The sequence below is a fragment of the Rhinoderma darwinii genome, chromosome 12 (assembly GCF_050947455.1).
Source record: "Rhinoderma darwinii isolate aRhiDar2 chromosome 12, aRhiDar2.hap1, whole genome shotgun sequence".
Classification (NCBI taxonomy): domain Eukaryota; kingdom Metazoa; phylum Chordata; class Amphibia; order Anura; family Rhinodermatidae; genus Rhinoderma; species Rhinoderma darwinii.
The window spans coordinates 61,917,412-61,943,912 of record NC_134698.1 but is presented as its reverse complement, the minus strand read 5'-3'; the positions used below and the strand labels follow the sequence as shown (position 1 = coordinate 61,943,912).

General features: G+C 40.4%; 1 protein-coding gene across 1 annotated transcript in view; it reads left to right on the top strand.

The window, feature by feature from the left end:
- TYRO3 (TYRO3 protein tyrosine kinase) overlaps nucleotides 1-26,501 on the top strand; it is a 156,139-nt gene that overhangs the window by 41,988 nt on the left and 87,650 nt on the right. Inside the window, exons 2-5 of the mRNA XM_075844875.1 lie at nucleotides 8,121-8,316; nucleotides 11,079-11,179; nucleotides 15,235-15,408; nucleotides 21,026-21,112. Coding sequence (XP_075700990.1) covers nucleotides 8,121-8,316; nucleotides 11,079-11,179; nucleotides 15,235-15,408; nucleotides 21,026-21,112 — 558 coding nt within the window. The remainder of the gene's footprint in view (nucleotides 1-8,120; nucleotides 8,317-11,078; nucleotides 11,180-15,234; nucleotides 15,409-21,025; nucleotides 21,113-26,501) is intronic.

The window sequence follows — 26,501 nt, the reverse complement described above, 5'->3', positions numbered from 1 at the left end:
GGAGGAGTAATACACAAGAAGCAAAGCTCCCACCCTCCCACCCTTGTTTTGTTACTCCTTAGGTCTTCTGTACGTCCGTATATGAGCGTTGTGTTTTATTTTGTGTGTTTATTTAACATGTTTTTCTTTTTTCCGGAGTAGGTTCTGTTGTCATGGCAGCTGGCGGGGGGAGTCCTTGAGGCCAGTCAGTACAAAATGGTGGGGGGGTCGCATCGGGGGTATGCGTCCCCCAAAAAAGGTACATGGTTGAAGACTTCATCGGGTGTTATCCCTTTGAAGTGGTCTTCTGGTAGAAGGTATGTCACTTGAAGGCTTCATCGGGTGTTATCCCTTTGAAGTGGACTTCTAGTGGTCGGTATATCACTTGAGGGCTTCAACGGGTGTTATCCCCTTGAAGTGGACTTCTAGTGGTTGGAGCCATCTGCAGAGGTGAACGGTGCTTCCGAGCTGGTTTACGGCTGGAGGTAATTAGTGGTTTGCAGATGGCTAATTCGGTGTGTTCTTGAAAGGAACATCTGAAGGGGCTTCAAGGACTTCCTCTGCTCGGGTTAATGTTAACGTTTAATTGTTATTTATGATTCTGACCCATGTTGGGTCATGTGAATTATTAGGAGGAATTCTCTGGTGGATTCCTAACTAGTTATCCGAATGTTTCGGATTTAAATTGTTTTTATAAAACTGTGAAATTAATAAACGGCTGCTGTGGCCATTTCACATCCAACCTCGGTGTCATGTGTCGTTACTAAATGGGGGTGGGGGATAGTATGGTTTAAGGTTAACACACGACTCTACCTAGGCAGGTCATGAGCCTGCCACCCTGGTTGGTGGGAGATGGTGTCAGTCGAACAGGTCTGGCCTCAGGTGTGGATTGATTAATCCCAGGAGTATACCTAGACGTAGTACCTGGCAGATCCCTAACAGCCTGCCTTGGTTTCCTTCTCACACTGCACGCACACCGGTCTCTCCGCCGCTTCTCTCTCCCGCCTCTCCACTCTCTTTTCCCCATCCTCTTCATCTCTCTTCACACCCTTCTGACCACTTCTGGGTCGCGCGTCACTCCCGTCTTCCTCCTGGAGGGTTCACTCCTCTCCCGGCGCATGCGCGAGCGCCTGACTAGCCGACCTAGCCGCCGACGCCATGACAGCACCCCGCTCGAACTCCCGACTCCGGAGAAGGTAAGTCCATAAAGGGTGTTGATCACCCTTACATGTGATAGATTACAGGTGGACCCAGTTTCACTGAACTAGTCAGTCCCGCGGACCTGACGAAAACAGCTGTATCTCAAAAAGTAAAAATAATTTTGAATAAAAACTATTTAGAAAGTTGCACCAATCACACTGATTGACCTTTTTTTTTAATAAATAAAAAAAAAATGCATTTCAAAGCTTTACATTAAGTTAGCAGTGCTCATATGTCAGGTATGAAGTAACCCGAGCAGAGCCTGAAAATATTTTTGAACATAAAGGCAGGATGTTCAGCTCTCAGCCCACGGACTGGATGCAGCTCTCATTGTGAATGCAGGCGGTGAGTTTTCAAGTGCGCAGGAGTAGAATATAGTATGAATGATCAACATAGAAAATACTGGAGGAGGGAAGCTGGGGAAACTTGGCAGAGGGATCCAGAGGACTGTTCAAAAATGTAGTATGGCATGGAAACGTCTTTTTTTTGCTTAGCTGTGATTGAAAACTTGCAGATTTTTCTTATTTTTTTGACTGTTTACTACAAGGTACTGCAGGTGACCTGCAAAATTGATACTAGAAAAATAGGTACATGGTTCCTAGGGTTATTCTGTAAGGCATTGACTTACATAGACTCCACATGCAGGAGAACTACATTGTATAATAGTATGGGTATGTGCACACGTAGTGTTTTCAGGCTTTATTTCGGGGCGTTTAAGCCTCGAAAAACGCCTGAAAAAAACTGAAGCAGAACGCCTACAAACATCTGCCCATTGATTTCAATGGGAAATATGGCGTTCTTTTCCGACGGGGCGGTTTTTTACGCCTCATTTTCTAAAAACGACACGTAAAAAGACGCCCGTGAAAAAGAAGTGCATGTCACTTCTTGAGCCGTTTTTGGAGCCGTTTTTCATTGGCTCCATAGAAAAACAGCGGCAAAAATGGCCGTAAAAAAACGTCTTAAAATCAGGAGCTGTTTTCCCTTGAAAACGGCTCCGTATTTTCAGAAGTTTTTGAGTTTGTGTGTGCACATACCCTAAAACAGGTCTGAAGCTCTGTAAGTCTACTGAAGGGTGTTAAAGGGGTTGTCTCACGCTCACGAGCCCCCTTCAATTAGCTAGAGCAGAAAACCGCTAGCTAAAGACTCAAACAGAAAAAATGGGACATAGATATCATCAAAAACACAAAAAAGGCCAAACTTACTAGGTAGGTGGGTGGGTGAAAACCCGTTCCCATCAGGACGCAGACGGGTCAAAGAATGCTGCAGAAGGAGTGTGCATTAAATAGTGATAGCCCCTCCCACTAGTCTTGAGGGGAGTGGCGAACTAAGTGCTCAAAGGTGTGCAATAAATGAGTGTCAGTGTAGTGCTAGGGTGTGAATGGATGGTAAAAAATAAATATGTATGTATGAAAGTGTCAGAACTGTGTAATAATGTAATAAAAATAAATAAATAAATAAATGTGATGAATAGGGGTCAGTGCTGTGAATAGTACATGGGGTGTCAGTACTATGTGTAATACGTGGAGGGATAATGTGCTGGTCGTCAGGCATGGCGTCTCTTGCCGAATAACAGCCTATTTGTAACGCCGCTAGTGTTAGCTAAAGCGGGCTGCTCTGCATTCCAAACCAAACGCCAGCACATCATGCCCTCCCAGCATATAAGACCCGGCTGCGTCCTGAAAAAAAGTGTAGTATACGTAGTAAGAAATATCCATGAAACATGGGGTATTAGTTGTTATTTTGGCCAAAATACGCAAAGCTCGCAACCCAACGTCAAGGGTCCCCAGTGCCTTGCGAGTCCCTAACCAGAACTTTTCGTTCCTAATTTAAAAGCACAAACAGAAAAAATGGGACATAGATATCATCAAAAACACAAAAAAGGCCAAACTTACTAGGTAGGTGGGTGGGTGAAAACCCGTTCCCATCAGGACGCAGACGGGTCAAAGAATGCTGCAGAAGGAGTGTGCATTAAATAGTGATAGCCCCTCCCACTAGTCTTGAGGGGAGTGGCGAACTAAGTGCTCAAAGGTGTGCAATAAATGAGTGTCAGTGTAGTGCTAGGGTGTGAATGGATGGTAAAAAATAAATATGTATGTATGAAAGTGTCAGAACTGTGTAACTAAAGCTAAAGACTCAACCTGACTATTTTTTTACATTGTATGTGTCTGAATGGCTGCCATGTAATACTACATTTTCACTGCAGCAGCTGCTGGAAGGGAAATGTATGACTGGATGATATTTTAGGAGCAGCGTCAGGAGCTGAAACTGCGGGGTGGCTGTTTTGAGAGAATAAAAAAAGGGAAACTGTCAACAATGGAGACTCCTGTTGTCATGCATTAGGGTGTCCTTTTGTATTCCTTATGAGATCATTTTCTGTGGGTGATGTTTTCTAAGCAGCATCCCCAATACTGCCACTGCCAGGCGGGGGCATGGACAGATCTTCTGCACCTGTGTAGGTCTAGCAGGTTCCTGTATTATGTATATCTGTCAAGTGTCAAAAATTCCTCTATCTCTCTCTATGCTACTGAAACAGTGCATTAATACAATTGCTATATACTCTGCATATTGGAATGTACATTGACTGTTTTTTTTTTTTTTAGGGTAGTGTGTAACAAATTGTTGCTCCTTGAAATGTTCTGGGCAATATATATATATATATATATATATATATATATTCACGTCAATGGGGCTGATCTGTAGTACCAGACAAAACCCATGAACAAGTGTGGCACTGTTTCTCCAAGAGAGGAAACACATTTTTCTAATCATGTACCACCTCTTTAATTCTAGGGGGTAACTGGCAGGGTATAATATCACAGGTAACTAAAAGTGTATTTTGCATAATTAATCTTACCATGCAATGGTCAGTCTTCTCAGTCGTGAGTATTCTAGCAATGAACTCGCCTAAACTAATGCCACATTCTGATGTGACCGGTTACTTTTCTGACATTCCTAGTTGTATACCATTTCTACTCTGGAATTCAGAGGTGCCGTAAATATGTCGATATAGTTTTCCCTTGAACGGGTGTTCCCATATCCGGAGGATATGCCATTCAGGGAAACGGTGATCCCTCTGATCGGCTCTTTCTGTTACTTTCGTATACTGTGGACATGCCATAAATACTTAAGATGGCGGATACCGCCTAAGTATTGACTGCCATTACAGCTCCAACAGCTTTCCAGGCTGCTGACTGGCATAAAACCCCTATCGTATTGCTGCATAACTTGGCAGAATTACTAAACGGAATTGTGGAAAAGCTGGGTGACCACTCTGGTGGGAGCTGTACGTTCAGCCATGTTGGTTGTTAACCAGGTTTCCCAGGAACAGATATAGCCGGAACAAAATGTAGGAACAAAATGTATAAAACTTGACACAAGGAATATATTCTGACAAGGATTTATATTTATGGGTATTGTTTTCTTTTTTTTATCTTCAGAAATAACATCCATAAGTGTCTCTTCCCTGTCTGTAAGAACATTGTCAGATATCCTATTTCTTATAATTATATTGCTATGCCTTTTTTCCCTTCTCCTGTTTTTCTTAGTGACGTCTTTTCTGCCTTTTGCTGTTAATTTGTAGGAGTGACATCATTGCTTCTTTTGAAGAGCTGTGACATAAATGATAGGCCAAAAATATACAGTGACTAATGGAATCCTCTGTATCCCACCACCTACTTTCTCTGGTAATGGCAGTCTTGTAGAGAACAGAGAGGGGGAAGACTGTAATAAACAGATCAACATGCAAATGATCACTGACGGCTTCGATTCTCAATCCTGATTTAGATGCAAAATTACAAGCTACATTCTGAAATATGAATAAAACTTCATTATTTAAAATTGTTCATAGTTCTGTTTCAGGAAATCGGGAAATGTTAAAGCAGATCTGTTAGTATAATATGCTAGTATACCTACATGAAGAACACCACGAAAGAAATTCCCCAGATACATTTATCGCAGTCACAAAATCTGACCCATCACATAATAACCCATGGGGAAAGACGCATGGTAATAACTGTGAACCCGCTGATTAATTACAAAAACCTATAAATCGGAGTCTGACACACCAAAAATAACTTAAAAATAGAAAATTTATTGAATACATCTAAAAAATGCCACAAAAGTTAAAGCAGAGATGATATCCACAGTACAGAAAGACAACCAGATTAATTGTATATAATAATTCCAGATATATGGGTAAAGGGCAACACTGTTCAGATACAGGAATACATCCACAGTGGGTTACAATTGTGTAGCGTCATATACATATTCTGATACATTCACCAGCAAAATGGGCTATTCAGCACATAGGGCAAAAACTCCCCCGTATGTATCTCTTTCACATTTTTAAAGTATAAATTAAGTAAGCATCAATGAGTAACGTACAAAAGTATAAATACCCCTGAATAAGGCCAGATGCAAAAATCAGTAAAGAAACAATACAAATACTAGTACCATGCACAAGTAAAATACATGGCTCAAATTTAAACAAGTGAAAACAGACACATGAAATACGAGCAGGGCAATAGCTGTAATGTCAGCCCCAGTTACAGACACTCAAACACCCATTAGATTAAATGTGGTAGAAAAAAGCTTTTGCTGGAACACAGACATATGCTGGAAGCGGAGTTCATACCCATTGTGACAGGTCACCGTCTCTGGTGTCAACCCCGACGCGCGTTTCGGCCCGGAAGCCTTCGTCTGGGGGTCATTTTGCTGGTGAATGTATCAGAATATGTATATGACGCTACACAATTGTAACCCACTGTGGATGTATTCCTGTATCTGAACAGTGTTGCCCTTTACCCATATATCTGGAATTATTATATACAATTAATCTGGTTGTCTTTCTGTACTGTGGATATCATCTCTGCTTTAACTTTTGTGGCATTTTTTAGATGTATTCAATAAATTTTCTATTTTTAAGTTATTTTTGGTGTGTCAGACTCCGATTTATAGGTTTTTGTTTTTAGTATAATATGCTGTCCAAGTTGAAGTGAAACTCTGGGCAAATTGTAATCGTAAAATGGATGTACTAGGGTCATGTAATGTTCTAGGGCTGTTCCTTACTTTCACATGAGTCCTCCAAAGACAAGTTTGCATGGTGCTCCGTATTCCACGGGTCCTTAACACCATAGACAATAATAACTGCTGCGTGTCAATAGTCTTTACAGCAGAAGTTGCCAAAACAATGACATCACGCTCTGACATCACTTCCTGCTCTGCAATTATTGGTTGAAGCTTCACCTTACAGACTTCCTGCGTTGCTTGCCCCCTGCATTCACTCTGCATAGAATACTGGTTATACTGAGAGCTTGGAAACTTGCATTTGCGGGACCAGAGTGAAAGAATTAAGGGCCTTAGTAGCTAAATTTTTGCGAATTAATTAAACTTTTACTGGTTTCACTTTAAAGGAAGCGGATTAGTCCACAAACGCACAAAATAAAATATTGTATTGTTTGTCTAAGTACTTATTCAGACAAGCATTGTTAAAACTCGTCCGAGTTCAGTACCGGAAAAACTGACAATTTTGCAATCAGTTTTTGTGATTGCCTTCAGTTTGTCCGTTTTTTATTTTTTGTCTGAATGGCATCAAAACAGAGAATGTCCTCAATTGTCCCAACCCACTAAAAACACCACAAGGATTATCACGCGGCTGCAGAAATGCCATTTCTATTGGTTTTAGCATAGAGAGCATTGGGGGTTATTCCTTGTGCATGTTTTTGGTTTCTGGCCATGTCTTATATTCAGGACCACACTCCTCTTGCTCTACGTTGTGGTTTAACTGCTCAAGTCTCTCCAGGAAACCATATGTGAAAAATGGAACGGAACAAATGGCATCTGCAAGGCGTCGATTTTTCACACAGATCCATAAACTTCTATAAGCCATTCCTGCATGAAAAACGGACAAAGATAGAGCATTCTGCGTTTTTTTATTTTTTTCCATCGAGGACCAATGTTCTATTGAAAAAAACTGACTTCTGAATTAGCCCATTAATTATAATGGGTTAGTGTTTAGTCCGGGTGCTGTCTGTCCTACACTCGGACACCACCTGGATGTGAAAATCGTTTGTCTGAATGAGCTTTAACAGCCCTTTACATAGAATATGCCATATCCACCTCCCACACAGCACCGTTTGAGTGACGTCTGCTTCTGTACACTGTATACAATAGCTGCCGTCTCTTTTGAGAAGGAATGGAGGGGGCTGGGGCAAAGTGTATTCTATCTAAAGGGTTATTTGACAAACCGCACAATATTTTATTGTTCTGTTTGTCCTAGCAACCCTTTAAATCGGAACTTATAATATCCTGCCCTTTTTAAAGGGGTTATTTCATAAAGACATGAAGAAAAAGAGGCATATGAAAAACATAAAGGGGAATCCCTCACTCGGGACCCTCCTCTATGTAGTACAGCTGCTAAGTAAGTTATTTTTATGTTTTATACAGAATTGAGTTTTGGTTTAGGCCTCATGCACACGACCGTAGCTGTGTGCACAGTCCGTGATTACGGCACGGATGGCCTGAGAAGTGTCATCTGCGGGTCGTCCGCAATCACGGACCGTGCACACACAAGAGTGCATTGAGTTTATAGAGCATATTCAGCCCGTAAAATGACCAGGTCCATTTTTTTTATTTTATTTTTTGCGCTCCGGGCAATGCACGGACCGTGGAAACCAGTCGTGTGCATTGCCCATAGGATATAATGTGCCCTATACTATCCATAATTTTGGATAGTATGCGGACGCAAATGCATGGTGGTTTGCATGGGGCCTTAGTGTTCTTCAGACAGCATCTTCTCCCACTTTTTAATGTGAAGCGAAGACAGAGGTGATAGATGGATCTTATTTATGGATAAACCTGTATATAAGGACATTCGAACCTGTGCACATGTTTTATCGGAAACTATTCACTTATGTAATGCAGATTTCTTCTCATCATTTCAGGAAAGGCCTCTGGACTGCAGTTTAAGGGTCGTGGGTACAACCTAACAGTTTCTCAAGGACATGAAGCCAAGTTGAACTGCAGTTTACTGGGCATGGAGGAGCCAGAGATCCAGTGGCTGAAGGATGGCATTGCAGTGCAGAGTGCTGACCAAATGTACATTCCAGTGAAGGAAGATCATTGGATCAGCTTCCTCAGGTGCTGTATTTGGCTCGTACTTCTTCTGGAAATAATGGCCTGTGTATTACAGACGTAAACAGATTATACAAATGTCTCCTTATATAAACACTGGTTTACCCATATCAGGATAAGTATGCTGCAGCCCCCAAATGGCATGCACAAGGTATTCAGTATTTTCAGAATAGATGGAAATATAGCAATCAATTATACTGTGCATAGCTTTTGTTTTCCATGGAGGGTTTACATCGGGCTTTATAAAGGCATTCTTAACCATATATACCATTGTTTCTTAGAGACTTAAGAATCCTCTCTAAATCAATGACACTTCTCTGTCCAATATATTGATTCCTAAAATAAGAAAAGTTACTGGGCACATTTATAGTTTCAAATTTCTTAAATGATAAAGGGGAAAAAAAGTTCTACAAAAAATTTTCCATGGAAAAAATGGTGCAGTGAATTTTTCAAATTTTATAATATCACTTCTAATATTTTGTTTTAAAGTCTGAGACACATTTAGCAGACATTAGAACATATTTTAGAAATTTTTGACTATTTTTAATGATCAGGAACAACAATATCAAGCTAAACAAAGTTCTCCAATGTCTTAATAGTGTCTGTTTCGGTTTAGTAAAGGGGCCGTGGCTGCAGTGTTTGTATATTCGCCTCCTGTCCATACAGAGATTTAGGTTGAAAGACAAGAAGTTTTAGATTTTTTTAAGGAAATTAATTCCTTTGAGCATTGCTGCTAACGCAAAATGTTCTTAAGAAGGTTGTCCTAGAAATTAATTTTATGACATGCCAATTAGACATGTCCTAAATCTGATGGGATACCATCAATACAACCATAGTCATGCGTGTGTGGTTACTATCCAATAAAGGGTTGTCTGGTTTTCAAAACCATTTTCCTAACCTAATTGGAGAATGTAAAATTTGCATCACTTACTGTTGTAGTCACGTAAAAACCTCCTTTTCTTTCTCGAGTCTTATTTTAAAAAAATGAGGTGGATACATTCCAGTACCGTATTAGTGAATTTTGGGTTAATCGAGAGGGGTTTCTCATTCGGGACCTCTATCAATAAGTCAGAACAGAGAGAGGCTACAAAGAGCTCTGGAGGACCTCTATTACACGGACAGCCTATTGATTATAAAGGGCACCATGTAATACTTTATTTTCCTTGTTACTGCACTACAGGGGAATTGAACTCTTGCTGCCAGGTTCTCCTGTAGATTTGTGATGATCGCTGGAATTCCCAGCAGTTGGACAACTTATTATTAGCTTATTTAAAAAAAGGAGATTGTAAAAAGTGGACAACCCCTTTAAAATGCATGGAATTTATCAAAATATCCGCCTCTGAGGCTTTTTCGATATGCCTAATTGACATGTCTTATTTAAGTAGGCCATTCATCTGTTTATTTCAGCCACCAATAAGGATACAGAGTTTAAACTGCTAAATTGCACAAACTAAAGTTAAATGGAGTCTACAAGTCTGTCCATTTCCTACCTCTGTGGTTAAAATTGTGGTTAAAATAAACAATTGGGTCTACCCTTGATCTGTCCTGCACCTTTGAACCTTCATAGGAAATATAACCCCAACTTCTCATTGTTGCAAAATTCCCTAAGGCCCCATGCACACGACCGTGCCCGCAATCACGGCGCGCGATTGCGGGCACGGCCGGCCGCTGACTGACAGCCGCATTTTCGGGCCGTGCTTCCATACAAAGTATGGGAGCATGGCCCGCAAAATGCGAAAGAACGGACATGTTCCATAATTCCCGGAACATTTCCACGGCACTGACACCCTTCCGTAGTGCTACGGAAAGGTGTCAGTGTTCAATGAAAGTGAATGGCTCCGTTTTTGCGGACCTAAAAATTGATGGCCTATCCTCACTTGTACGAGCGCTGCTTCCCCTTCATTTCTACCTGCTCACTGTGAATCGTCTACACAGATATAGTGGCGATTCACAGGTATTGGGTGATTCACTTCAATGGGAGAAGAAGACTGCAATACCTGTGAATCGTCGCTACATCCACTATTCACACTGAGCAAGTAGAAATGAAGGGGAAGCAGCGCTTGTACGAGCGCTGCACCCCTTCAAAACAGCTTATCGGAGGGGGTACAGGGAGTCGGACCCCGACCCATCAGATATTGACAGCCTATCCTGAGGATAGGCCATCAATTTTTAGGGACTGGACAACCCCTTTAAGTAGTACGCATCCAAAAAACATCAGATGGTTCCTGTCGGCTATGAGGGTGGATGTGTATGAAAGTAGCCAGGTAGAACACTCATAGCTTGTGGCCATTGACTGATGATAAGTTCTAGCAATCATAAATGTTGTATGGAATTGATGATCATTTTTGGCTGAAATATTTGAACAGATTTTGGTTTAATGACTGGTCATCCAATGTGTGGAAGCTGAATGTAGAAATATCCATCTGTTGGACACCGAATATCAGAAGATCTATTATGCTTTTATTGTACAAAAAATAAAATATTTAATTGGATTGTTCATGAAGAGATATTGAGTCTCCACACAGTGTTGATACATTATATTCCATTTGCGAGGTTTTTTTTATACGATTATGTTTGACTTCGCTCTTCATATCATATGAGCATTCAGCAAGGCCATTTGTTTACAAAGAAAAATTATCTTGGCAAGCAATGAAAACACTGAGCGGCTAAATCCTATGTTGATATTTTATATACTGAGATTAAGTTACTTAGCAGCATTATACTGTATGTTGAACACAATTAACATGTTTTTACAATTGTATTTCCAGTTTAAAAAACGTTGAGCGTCCAGATGCCGGAAAATACTGGTGTGAAGCCGAAAATAACAAACTGAAGGCAGTGTCAGAGGCTATATGGATCATGGTGGAAGGTAGGCATTTATTGATGATTTATTATGGTTTTTTTTATATTCTATTACTAATTTAGCGGCAATCTATTCCACACCGCTGCACAGAAGTTGTCGCTCTTTCTTTCTTTCTTCCTTTCTTCCTTTCTTTTTCTCTTTCTCTCTCTTTCCGTCTTTCTCTTTTTCTCTCTCTCTTTCTCTCTCTTTTTCTGTTTTTCTCACTCTCACTCTCACTCTCACCTCACTCTCACTCTCACTCTCACCTCACTCTCGTACATGAATATGTGGGCCATGTAAACGAGCGCCAATCAAAGAGGTGCTCGTTTCACATGGAGCTAGTATGGGGACGAGCCGTCGTTACTCCAATCACTCGTCCCCATGCATTTTTATTATGTCGGTAGCACATCTCCCTGTTTATACAGGGAGATGTGCTGCAGACAACGATAATAGTTTTGTTATTTAAAACAATTCAATCAGCCGATGAACGAGTGTTTGCACGTTCATCAGCTGATCATTGCCCTGATTACACAGGGCAATTATCGGGAACGAGCGTTCAGTGTACACTCATTTACCCAATAATTGGTCGGTGTAAAAGTGCCTTTCGGCTTTGGATGGATTTTATCTAATTTGTATAACCAACTTCAGAAACATTTAACCCCTTAATGACCAGCCTATTTTAAACCTTAACGACCAAGCCATTTTTTACGTTTTTCCATCGTCGCATTCCAAGAGCTATAACTTTTTTATTTTTGCGTCGACATAGCTGTATAAGGTCTTGTTTTTTGCGGGACAAGTTGTATTTTTTAATAGCACCATTTTGAGGTACATATAATGTATTGATTAACTTTTATTAACTTTTTTTTGGGGGGGAATAGAAAAAAAAATGTTGCCACTCTTTTTCGCATCCTAAATCTACGCCGTTTACTGTGTGGTATAAATAAAACAATAACTTTATTCAGCGGGTTGTTATGATTGCAACGATACCAAATTTGTAGAGTTTTTGTATGTTTTACTACTTACACAGTAAAAATGCTTTTTTTCAAAATTATTTGTTTTTGTGTCTCCATACTTGAAGATCCATAACTTTTTTATTTTTTCGCCGATGCGGTCGTATGAGGGCTTTTTTTTTTGCGGGAAGACTTGTAGTTTTTATTGGTACCAGTTTGGAGTAGATGCGACTTTTTGATCACTTTTTATGACATTTTTTTTAAGTCAGGATTCACAGAAAACAGCAATATTTCCATAGTTTTTTATTTAATTTTTTTACGGCGTTCACCGTGCGAGTTAAATAATGTAATAGATTTATAGTCGGGGTCGTTACGGACGCGGCGATACCAAATATGCGTAACTTTTTTACTGTTATTTTGGTTTTTTATTAGTAAAGCATTTTGTAAGGGGAAAAAGTGGGTTTTTCATTTTTTTTGCACATTTTTTTTTATTAACTTTATTAAACTTTTTTTTTAACTTTTTTACTAGTCCCACTAGGGGACTTTAATATGCGATCATCCGATCGCTATTATAATACACTGCAATAATTTTGTATTGCAGTGTATTACTGCCTGTCCGTTTAAAACGGACAGGCATCTGCTTGGTCATGCCTCGGGCATGACCTAGCAGGCATTCACTACAGGCAGACCTGGGGGCCTTTTATTAGCTCCCTCCCTCTCTCCAAAACCACTCAGATGCGGTGCAGGCTATTGAGCACCGCATCTGAAGGGTTAAATGGGTGAGATCAATACTTATATCGATCTCACACGTTTGAGTAGGGACGCCTCCAGCACTCTGCTACATCTGGCAGCTGAGAGCAGGGAGATTTAACAGCTCCCTACTCTGTTTATTTATCCTGATGCAGAGACGTAAAAAGACTTATGCATCAGACTAAAGCCCATTAGTCGCCGACGTGAAAATGCGTATTAGCGGTCACTAACGGGTTAAAGAGAACCTTTCACCTGCCCATACATGTGCAGCTGAGTGCAGCATGTAATAGTCAGGGCTTCACAACCCTGTCTCACGTTAAAAAAAAATCCTATCGTCCTCCGTTATTTACATATCGGTGCCGTTATATTTGGCGCCCAATATGTAAATAAGCCCCTGAACTGTCAATGGGGCGTTTCTATGTCACTAAAAGGCAAGGGGGCGTTATACCCTTCGCTATGACACTGTCCAATCAACTACGGACAGTGTCAGGGCGGCTTGCGCTGTGTTCCCTCCTGCGAGAACACACACAGGCTGGTGGTTCTGCAGAGAGCGCTCTCTCAGTCTGTGTGTGTTCTCGTGGGAGGGAACACAGCGCAAGCCGACCTGACACGGTCCGTAGTTGATTGGACAGTGTCATAGCGAAGAGTATAACACCCCCTTGCCTTTTAGTTACATAGAAACGCCCCATTGACAGTTCAGGGGCTTATTTACATATCGGGCGCCAAATATAACGGCACCTAAATGTAAATAACGGAGGAAGTTAGAAAAATTATTTCAAGTGAGATAGTGTTTGTGACGCCCTGACTATTACATGCTGCACATGTATTGGCAGGTGAAAGGTTCTCTTTAAGTTGCCCGTAGTGATAACAATTGTTCTTGGTAGATGATGCAACTTTTATCAGTATCTGCTAGCGACATAATGTGGTGAGATAAATGCTAAACTGTCCATGTTGGATTCCAGCATATGATTCCAAATTCCCCCTCGTGGCACCGTAGACATCTAGTTGTAACTTTCAACCCCCACCTCTATTGCTCTGTTGACCTCATTACACTTGTCATTGGTGTAAATTGACAATTACCATATATCTATGGATGGCTTTGCCGGAAAATGCTTTTCCAGCAAAGATCGATATTTACGGTGGGTTCTGAGCTGACGACATAGAATCGCAGAGTTTTACACACTGGAATTTCTATAGATTCAGTAAGAGAGCCTTTTGGAAAATGATCCTGTGCACATCTTTTATGCTGTCGTTTGCGCTATGAGTCAGATCTACATCTAGGGATTTCTTTTAAATTTATAAACCTTCCTATAACCTTTCAAACAACTACAACTCACAACAATGCATGCCATCTCTAAAGCCCAGTCCTATCAATCAGCTGAATCGCCTACAGAAACACTGCAGTCCCTCACCAAGTGTTATCATCATCTTCCTCCATTTATTTCACCTCTCTCCCGCCGGCTCCATTCATCTTTCTTCCACCCACACAACAGACAGTCTTATAGTCCTTTTCTTTAACCCTATACTCCAGATCGCAGAAGCTGGGGCAAGTGTGTAAATACTTAGCGACACCATATCCACCTTAGAGACAGTGACTTGGGGTTATTGCTGCTGTAAGCACATTTTCTCATTGTGTAGGACATAATGGATAATGAAGACATGGCATACTTCTCTCTCCATGAGTTTACTAAGCATGTGATTTGCAGTCGGTAGCTTATTTGAGAGACTATATTACCCACTAGGAAGGCCGATTTATAATATTGTTATCACAATTGTAATACTTTGATACAGAAATTTTTTCATATTAAAATAATAGCAGCTTCGCATCAGATTTCACGATTGGTGCGCAAATCCAGGTTACATTAGAGTATAACAGATATAACTTTTTTTTGGGGAAAGACTATTGACAACCAATATGGGCCTCTACTGCAACTCCTATCAGCCAGCTTTCCTAGAGTTTTCTTGTTTTGCAGAGATTCTGGGCTGGAGACTGTATCAATGAGTAGCTAAACAAATGTGCCAGTCAGCAGCCTGGAAAAGCTGAATGGCAACCACTCTGAGAGCTATTTGATAGCCATATTGGTTGTTGTACAAATTTACTATAACCCAACATTAAAGGGGTTGTTTTAGGATGACAACCCCTGTTTGGGCATATGGATGTCTGAGGCCCTCCATGTGTCAGAATGTAAGAGGGGCTCTGGCAGACCCAGCGCGTCCACCTATTAGATGGACGGCCATTTATTTGAAATGTTTCCTTCATGAGACATCCTTTTTTAATAAGGAATGGCTAAATAAAATGTTTGATTTTCTAACCGAAGAAAATCCTCAATGACTGGTGATTCTCCTATTTGATTTAGATTTTTTTTTATTTCCAATACCTAGGTGTCCCATATTTCACCATGGAGCCAAAGGACATGGCTGTGTTAAGAAACACCTCTTTTAATATTTCTTGTGCTGCAGTAGGACCACCAGAGCCCCTGACTATTATATGGTGTATGGGCGATTCCCCTTTACAAAGGAAACCAGAAAGCTCCCCTTCAGTTCTATCAGTACCAGGTAAGTTCCTTTTGGGTTTTTAAAGGGTAACTACATTTTTAACAAACTTCTGACATTTCAGAAGTTTTGATTGGTGGGTGTCCGAGCACTGAGATCCCCACCAATCGCTAAAACGAAGCAGCAGAAGTGCTCGTGTGAGCGCTCAGCTGCTTGTTTTCTGTTGTGCTTTCTCCAGAAAGCCGATGTAGCGGACTACGGGCTCATAGACTTTCTATGGATCCCTTGATAGACTCAAGTCTCTGAGGGATCCGTGAAAACGGATGCAACTCGGACATGAAAAATTGCAGTTTTTCACTTTCGAGCTTTCACTCGGTCGTTTAAATCTAGCTTTTGTTGTAAGACTAATATCTTGTTGTTTATCACTACAAATTTGGTTTTCCATTCCAAATGTGTCAATATCAAATTGAATTTGGAGGGAAATTTTTGGGTTGAGGCTGACAAGTTGCAATGACTATAAGGTTTAGTGTCATGCGTTAGGATTTGATATTTTGCTAAAAATCTACCATCTCCTTTGTTTTTTTGTACAGTATTGGGAGTTACAAAATTAAGTCATTATACTACTTACAAGATGTATCTTTTACAAAGGTTGCACACAGCCCTTTGGTCACTTACAGCTCTTCAAATGTTTTTCAACATAAATCAAGGGCATCATGGTATTTGGAGTTAGTAATGGGCCCATGAGCTTTAATGCCTGACCGTTAAATGTGTTTTTACCCACTATAGTAAGGGTAAGTTCACACTAGCATTAGTATACTTTTAGCTCTCTTCTGTTAGAGGAAGAGAGGATCGAAAGATTAAACGGAAAGCAACGGTTCGGTTAGAATTACTATTTCAATGGTAATTCTTTTGCTTCAGTTGCTTTCCGTTTGTCTCCGTTCGCTAGTTTTCCTTTTTTTTTTTTTTTTACAGAATCAAAAGTTCTGCAGACTGCAATTTTGCTTCCGTGAAAAAAACCCCGCAAACCTAGTGAACTGAGACAAACAGAAAGCAACTGAAACAAAAGAATTACCATTGAAATCAATGGTAATTCCAACGGAATCTGTTGCTTTCCGTTTAATCTTTCGATACTCTCTTCCTCTGACGCAAGAGAGGTAAACATATACTAACGCTAGTGTGAAAGAAGCCTAAGCGATGGCATATTTCTAGGATATGCTATCACTTACTGATCGTGGGAATCTGGCTCACGGGACCCCCACCGAACCTTAGAATGAAGGAGTGCTGCTGCTCCAAGTTCCGTTCACCTGAATGCAAAACCCTACATGGTGGGTTGTGCCTAAAAAAAAGCTGCATTGTTGCAAAAAACTCAAGTTGCCCTTATTTTCTCCGTATTTTCAGCTGTTTTTTGTTAAGCGTGTGAACATACCCTTAGGAATGCGGCTACCGGTTTGTTAAAGACAACCCCTGTCCATATGCCTTATTGGCATATGTATGTCAATGAGGGGAGGTCCACTGCTCAAGACCACCCTCTAGTAGCCGTAGTGGAGAGCCACTAAGAAACAGTGGCTCTTGCATTAGCAACCATATAATACATGGTTAGACATTCATTTCAATCGCTGCATGTTATATTAGACCTCCCTTGCAGCGGCAGCCAGCAAATCAGTAGCTGTCTCCAAGATTGATATACAATACTTTAAGGTATGATAATTTTTGGGCTGAAATATTCTTCATTCACTTCGAAAGCTTCTAGAAGCACAGATTGTCGTGTATATCTTTAAGATGTTTTGCTACTGACAGTTGCCTTTAAAAACCCAGCGATCAATCGGAATATATAAAATAATATAAATGTTAAAAATTTATAGGACTGACTCATCAATACCAATATCATGTCATTAGTCATGGAGAGCTATACACTTTGCAGAGTACTGAGGCAACCTGCATTCACCAAGTGTTCTTCACATAACTGGGAGATTTTTTGTTGTGAAACGGTTTCGCAAGACCTGTCATATTAAACCAGTTTTACCCATGTTTTTGTCTCCTTTCTGCACAAAACTAACTCACTAAATACATACTAACTAAGCCACGTATAGTGATCTGTCACTATACGTGGCTTAGTTAGTATGTATTTAGTGAGTTAGCATTCGTTTGGCGTTTTCCAAGTAATGGAGACCCGTAAACGGTGGAGCTAGTAATACATTGGGGACACCTTTTCCAGGGAGGTAATGGAGCATATAAAACCTGAAAATTTACTTTTTTGTTCTTGTTGCAGCTTATTCTGCTCTATTTATCCCGTCAATGCCACCCTGCCCTTTCTTACACTACAGATACAACTGCTCTGTCACATGCAGAAAAAACACTTTAGCATCTCAACCCAAAATAAAAAAAAGTAATAATGCTTATAGAAGTAGTAGTAGTAATATGATGATTAAATGTGACTGAATCTTTCTTTTAATGTTATTACTAATATTTTTTAAGCATACAGAAGTAGAAAACGCAGTATATTAGTACATATGCAGAGAAATCGGATATGTAGAGAATACAATTATGTTCATCCGTGTACAATTACCCAGAGGGGTAGACATACCATATGTGCAAGATAAGGGGGACCGTTGCCACCTGTAAAAGCTTACAGTTTATTTGTTTGTATGTAAGGGCCTGAGCTAATGGATTTCAAGACTGACAGTTTTTGGTGGATTGCTCCGGACACATAAGAGGGTTCTCTATGATGATCTATTGGAGACCAAGAGGCCCATATTCTGTTCCTGCTCAAGGGCCCTTTGCTGCCTGTGTCCACCTGTGATTACCCTAATAAGTAGATCACCAAGCAGGAGGGCACGGAAAAGTTGGGTATTCGTATGGCACCCACTTAAAATATGTATATAAGGAGTCCGTGACCTAAGCTTCCATTAGCCCAGGAACAATGCAATTACCATATTTACACCAATTGGAAGGAAACTGTTGGCAAAAATCAAACATATTATATGGTGTTGACACAGGTTTAAATCAAGAAGACCACATCTGGGTCTTAGAGTCCATTGGGAACAGTGCAAGTCCAGTAAGCAGTTCAAGTAATACCCAGGGAGAGTGGGGGGGGGGGATAAGCAGACTGTAGCCTGGGCCTGAAGCTGAAGGCAGATTGAGGAAGACTAGACTAGAATAGGGAAGTAGTAGACAGGAAGTCTACTTTTGAATAGCTTGAAAGGCGGCCTGGAACAGAGCACAGTCGAGTTTTGACGGGAAGTATGCTGGGGTGGCAAGTAGGAGCAGGGGGGTAGATTAGTTATGTGAAACCCTGAATGTAGGTGACATTTTCAGGCATAAAGTTGGGGGAAAGCACAGAGCTCTGCACTAACCCTTCTGATTCAGAGACCTGCCGGCCATACCCTAAATCCCTGCATTGTCCTGATCTTATGCTTCATAAAGGTTTTGTAAAAACAAAAACTGTGCAGACACAATACCTGTGTGCGTGTGTAATGGTCACGTCAATTAGTCTAAACTCCATGCAAATGTATTGGGTTTTTATTTTTGCCTTTTCAGTAATGTGTGTTCTCTGTAGCAGCCCTATGAACAGCTCTGTGTACAAACTGTGATTAACGGCAGCTCTCTCCCCTCTCCCAGCAGAAAGTCACAGCACTATCGCAATCAACAGTCAGCAGATGACTAAATTCTTGTCTCTCTGTCTGTGTTTAGTTTAGGCAGTCCCCTCTGAGCTAAACTGCCACCAATCTGGCTTTTATGGCATATCAAGTTGATAAGCCATAAAGGTATTTTGTGGAAAATCTCTCTCAATGATGTTGATATAAATAATACATTGAATATGAATCTAATGAATACTTCATAAAATGGAAATAGAAGGGGAATAATACATGTTGTAGCCTTGACCCATTACTTGTCTCCGTGATCTCAGCCAGTCTATATCTTATCATATTTTATATTAGTGGTTTTGGTTCATTCATCTGTTAGCTTGAGACTTGATTTTGTGTCTTGTTCCACAAAATGTTAGCTTAGACTTGTTTAACATTGAATTGTAAATGTGCGGGTGCCAAGTTCAGGCTAGCACACAATGGTAGAATTTGGATATAATCCATTGTTCTGCTCTGTTTAGCAAACAGGACAATGGACATTAACTCAATTGCTCAGAATATATTGTTCAGGTTGTTTGTGTGCGCTGGTGATTACTGCTGCTGAATAAATATTTTTTATGGTGAAAATCCTAGATTATTTGCAGACCCTTGTAAGTGTTGTATTATAGGCCGCAGTTATATAATGCATATAGCAGTGATTTAAATAAAGGCTGATGGGGTATTCTCAATAGTGTCATCTTTTGTCAATATGAACCATATACAGTTCCCTCTACTTAGGGCCCAACACAGGTTATCTATCATCTCTTTGGCTTCTTGTTTACCTGAACTCTCTTTCAGTGGTGTTCATCCCAAACTTTATAAAATTAATGAGGGAGCAGAGGGTCCTCAGTATCATTATAATTATAATATATATATTTCTCTGCAATTATTCAACTCTTTGGATGGGGTTTCTTCTGCATAGAGGTTTTCAGGGCTTACCTAAGTTGATGATTTGAAATCTAGTATCTGAATGAATATATATTTATGTACTTATTATATATGACGTATCATGAATTGTTTTATGAAATGTTTTATTGTTTTATTTTACTTTTATTTTCATTTATTTTTATTTATATATTTTTTATTTCCATTTTTTATTTAATTTGATTAAATTTTATTCCTTATGTTTATTTCTATGTCTATGTTGTTGTTATCAATTCGCTGTACTGGATAGGTCCTCCGATAAGGTAGACTTGTACATGTAATAATATCTTTTGAAAAATAAATAAATAAAGAATTTAAAAAAAAGAAATAAAAATATGAACCATATACAGAGGGGGCACTATTCGCTGTTTCCTGTGCCTTAAGAGGCACATTAAAATCCCCCCAGGTAGAGGACTGGACACCTGGTCATAGGCAGACACTCCTTTTCACCTGCACACATCACTGATATAGAGACGATTGCTGGATCTAGAAACCTTATACAATCTGCCTCATTCAGACGTCATAAATGGCATAGTCGTGGGTGCTGTATTATAGATCCATACAATCCTGATGGTCATGTTCATAAAGCATTTTCAGAAGAGGAGAAAGAACTCCCCTAAGGCCCTATCTCATCACTTTTATTTGCCAACGCTTGAAGAGCTCCCGTAGTAAAAAGTGAAACGTAGGATGTGGTGAATGCTTAAATGTGGCATCTGTCACCCATATGATATAATGGTATCCGATAATCGTATACGTCATGAACTTTCATTAAACTTTTCATGGGTTATCCATTAAACAGATCCCATATTAGCCTATGGGTGTCAGATACCACTGTTAGGCATCCTTTTAACACATCTGTAACCCATAGACTATTATGTTTTGTTTTTCGTTTACCGGATACATCATGAAAATTTATTATGAAAAGCCCATGACCTATTCATTAAATGAACGCCGGTGACGTATGCTATACAGTGGCATATGTCTCCAATAGACTCCAATCTTCTGCTGTAATAAAGCTGACTATGCAATGTCCATGGTTTGCTTTAGACCCTATACATAAAGAAGAGAACGCAGGTATTTAGTATATAGAACCAGTTTTTGACCACTATAACTTTGTATTTATTTATGCACAGGAATCCATCAAACTACTGTGTTCTCATGTGAAGCTCACAACTCTAAGGGGGTCTCCTCATCTAGAGCTGCGATTATTCATGTTAAAGGTAAGATTGCTTTTATTAACGTTTTGTCAGATACAGTAAAGGCTGGTTTACACAGGCAGACTTTTGCCATACCGAGCGCCGATGACGATATAACAAGTTGATTGGTGCTCGCAGGGCCGGCCTTAGGTTGGATGGCGGCCAGCGCGGGACACTCTATTGCCACCCCTCCACAAACCAAAAATGAACCACATATATAGACACGCACATACTGGAACATATATACTGTACATACATAAAGATAGATGTTTAGGCATACAGGCAAATATACATACACACATTCCGGAATATATATACATACATACAGGTAAATACATAGACGTACAAACACACATACACACACAGACTGGCAGATAAATACACAGACAGGAACATATACAAATACATAAAAGGCACATATATACAAGCACAAAGACACATTCACAAACAAAGCGACACAGGCACATATATACACAGTGCAGATAATGTAGTAGATGTTACCAGCAGTCCCAAGTAACACAGCTGATAACACAGTGATAACTCTCTAAGTACAGATAATGTAGTAGATGTTACCTGCAGTCCTATGTAACACTGCTGATAAAAGAGTGAGTACAGATAATGTACTAGATGATAACTATATCCACAGGCACATATAAATACACACAGAGGCATATGTGTGTGTGTGTGTGTGTGTGTGTGTGTGTGTGTGTGTGTGTGTGTGTGTATCATACAGTGCCCTTACAAACTGGAGATACACTTTAAAAATATTATTTACATTAATTAATTGCCATTAATTGGTTCAAGTTTTATAGATTACTACATATGAAAATATGGTGTTTTCCTTAAGGGCAGCAGGGTATATAGGGGGCAGCAGGGTATATAGGGGCAGCACAGATATCTTTATTTTATCTGTTCTACTTTAATATTGAACACACACTTTTACAAAGAGACAAACACATGCAGACACATATATATACACATATACTGTAATTTATACACATACATACAAACAAACAAACAAACAAACAAACACAAAGACACATACTGTATACACACACATACACACTGGAATATATATGCACACACGCACACACACACACACACACACACACACACACACACACACACACACACACACACACACAGACACTTACCATACCTCCTTGCTGACAGGATCACAGGTTTCTTGCAGGACAGGCTGTGGGCGGAGCTTCCTCCTCTTTTCTTGCTCTTCGGCTCTTATTTACTCTGTGTGTGTAACTAAGAGCAGAGGACGGAGTAGAGGCAGAGCCCAGTGGCGCCCCCTACATGCTGGGAGGGTGCAGCGCCCTGTGCATTCCCACAGGTCGAACACCCCTAAGGCCGGCCCTGGGTGCTCGTTAACAGTCCCTTTTACAGGGGCTGATACTTTACTGTGTGGGGACAATGGATCAATAATACGATCGTTTGGTCCCCATCAGTTTGCATCATTGTTGGCAGCACATCCCCTGCTTACATGGCGATATGTGCTGCTGATGATGATTTTATAGGCTTCATAAGCTTCATGTGTTTACATGGGTCAATAATCGGCTTTGATAAGGACGCTTGTTCGGCTGATCTATTGACCCGTGTAAATGGGCCTTAAAATAGCGTAACATCACAGTAAATACAATTAGAAATTGTTCAGGTGAACATTCGATACCATGAACAAATATTCTACTAAAGTATTACACTTTCCACTGTAACACAAAAAATGCATGGAAATCTGCTTGTAAGGAGATGATACATGTAAGGATGTGATGTGTAATATGTACAAGCATATAGCCCTAAAATAAAATACCATATTAGTATATTTTCTCTCGTGACCAGTGGGTATATTCCCTGTCAAGGCATAATTAGGTATGCCCTAACAACTACCTGTTTCCCCCTATGGGATGTATATATATATATATATATATATATATATATATATATATAAATTAAAAAAATAGTTAAAAAACAATAGTAAAAAAACAAAACAAAAAAACTTACAATAAGTAAACTTTAGTCCTCAGACGTAAAATAGCATAGACATATTTAATAACCCCCACTACCATAACAGCCTGTACAGTTATTTTATAATTGATACTGGTCTATTTGTACAGCAAGACTGAAATCCATAGCACTCTCTAACTCACTTAGTTAGTGAGTCCCTTGCGTGAAACTGACTGCTTGTCCTATATTGGTGCATTTTTTTACGCACCTACGCGCCCATTGAAGTCTAGCGGTGGCCGCACTTGCACAATGACATCCTCTCCAACCTTAGGAGAGGATGCCAGTGTTATCGTGAACACGCAAATCAGCGCATGCGCATTAGATGCCGGCCCGGCCACCTCTCGTGTGAATGCATCAGGGGTCAGCTCCAGGTACTGCATAGTAGACGTGAGTTGGGGCGGGTGTTTTCCTTGATGGGGGGGTGGTGGTGTTGGTGCCGCAAGGGGGGAACACTGGTTTGCAAAGGGGGGGACAGGGGCTTGCAAAGAGGGGGGATTGTTGCAGAGAGGGGGGTGTAAGGAGCTGATAGAGAGGGGTGGTGCAGCGACTAGAGCTGTCACAGGTGGGGGGGTAAGTATTGCCGCGAGGGGGGGATGCAGCTTATCGTGAGGGGGTGGAAGGGGCTTCCTATGAGGAGGGGGAAGTGGGATACTGAGAAGGGTGGCTGGGGTTGCAGTGAGGAGTGGCATAGGGGAGTTGAAATTCAAGGTGTTCCTATAAAACTATCTAGGGAATTGGGGGGGGGGGTGGTTGTCTCAACCATGCTTACCATGCCTGGTTGAGACGATCGTTCTCCCAATGCTGCTAGAACTACATTATCTAGTACCGTCGGGAGGACGCACAGTGCAGAGCGGCTTGATTGACATCGGGCCGATCATGCCCCCTTTTATAAAAGATAACCAGCACTAGCTGTGCTATCAAATTGGAAAAAAAGGTAATTAGGGAAGGAATTTATTTTTTATTTTTTAACAACAATAGATTGAGATTTAATTTGGGATGCATTCTACAAAAAATATGACTCAACTTGGGAATAACCCTTTAAGGTAAATAGAAACAACTGGGCAAAGAATTTGGTCCCTACCTAATCCTCTATCGCAGCCAAATATAGAAGATGCTTGTGGCCCTCTCCACTGATGTCTATGGGAATTTTGGAGACAGTCAAGCCAGAGACTCCCTTAGACTTCAAATTGGATAGCAATGTGCACGTGTGGCCAACCCTCCACCACTTTTGGGTTGGATGAAGCCATCAAATGACCATCAGGGAAGGGGTGGTAAAGGCTCCTAGTTCCACAAGGTGGTTCAGGCCCCAGAGCATGTGTCCCGTGTGCCCTGCCTCTGATTTGGCCCTGCTGGAATCCATGCCAAGTTTCTGGACAATTAAAGAGCAGGTATAACCCTTAAAATGTTTGCTAGTCTGCTTATAGATTTAGCTAAAAATATTTCAATGTACACTATCGTTCAAAAGTTTGGGGTCACCCAGACAATTTTGTGTTTTCCTTGAAAACTCACACTTATATTTATCAAATGAGTTGCAAAATGACTAGAAAATATAGTCAAGACATTGACAAGGTTAGAAATAATGATTTTTATTTGAAATAATAATTTTCTCCTTCAAACTTTGCTTTCGTCAAAGAATGCTCCATTTGCAACAATTACAGCATTGCAGACCTTTGGCATTCTAGCTGTTAATTTGCTGAGGTAATCGGAAGAAATTTCACCCCATGCTTCCAGAAGCCCCTCCCGCAAGTTGGATTGACTTGATAAAGACCTGATAGGCACTTCTTGCGTACCATACGGTCAAGATGCTCCCACAACAGCTCTATGGGGTTGAGATCTGGTGACTGCGCTGGCCACTCCATTACAGATAGAATACCAGCTGCCGGCTTCTTCCCTAAATAGTTCTTGCATAATTTGGAGTTGTGCTTTGGGTCATTGTCCTGTTGTAGGATGAAATTGGCTCCAATCAAGCACTGTCCACAGGGTATGGCATGGCGTTGCAAAATGGAGTGATAGCCTTCCTTATTCAAAATCCCTTTTAGCTTGTACAAATCTGCCACTTTACCAGCACCAAAGCAACCCCAGACCATCACATTACCTCCACCATGCTTGACAGATGGCGTCAGGCACTCTTCCAGTATCTTTTCAGTTGTTCTGCGTCTCACAAATGTTCTTCTGTGTGATCCAAACACCTCAAACTTCGATTCGTCTGTCCATAACACTTTTTTCCAATCTTCCTCTGTCCAATGTCTGTGTGCTTTTGCCCATATTAATCTTTTCCTTTTATTAGCCAGTCTCAGATATGGCTTTTTCTTTGCCAGTCTGCCCTGAAGGCCAGCATCCCGGAGTCGCCTCTTCACTGTAGACGTTGACACTGGCGTTTTGCGGGTACTATTTAATGAAGCTGCCAGTTGAGGACCTGTGAGGCGTCTATTTCTCAAACTAGAGACTCTAATGTACTTGTCTTGTTGCTCAGTTGTGCAGCGGAGCCTCCCACTTCTCTTTCTACTCTGGTTAGAGCCTGTGTGTGCTGTCCTCTGAAGGGAGTAGTACACACCGTTGTAGGAAATCTTCAGTTTCTTGGCAATTTCTCACATGGAATAGCCTTAATTTCTAAGAACAAGAATAGACTGTCAAGTTTCACATGAATGTTCTCTTTTTCTATCCATTTTGAGAGTTTAATCGAACCCACAAATGTAATGCTCCAGATTCTCAACTAGCTCAAAGGAAGGTCAGTTTTATAGCTCCTCTAAACAGCAAAACTGTTTACAGCGGTGCTAACATAATTGCACAAGGGTTTTCAAGTGTTTTCTAATCATCCATTAGCCTTCTAACACAGTTAGCAAATACAATGTACCATTAGAACACTGGAGTGATGGTTGCTGGAAATGGGCCTCTATACACCTATGTAGATATTGCATTAAAAACCAGACGTTTGCAGCTAGAATAGTCATTTAGCATATTAACAATGTATAGAGTGTTTTTCTGATTAATTTAATGTTATCTTCATTGAAAAAAACTGTGCTTTTCTTTCAAAAATAAGGAAATTTCTAAGTGACCCTAAACTTTTGAACGGTAGTGTACATTTCATTTAGTAGCTACATGCATCTTGCTGCATTCACTATGACCCATATCGTCCATTAATTGAAGTAATTTATTGCAGACATCCAAGGGAAATAGTTTAGTAACTTTTCAAAAATCAGTGATTGTACCTGATTGTCCAGTTTACCAACTGAATATTTCGATGAAAAACATAAACTTTATTTCCCACCCACATCTCCAATACAAAGTTAAAGCCCTGGTATATTATTCCCGGCTCACACATTTGTGCTAATTTAAACTTTTGGCTCTGTTGCACTTATAAACCAAGGCCTGAAAATGTCTATTCTGACTCAAAATGAGT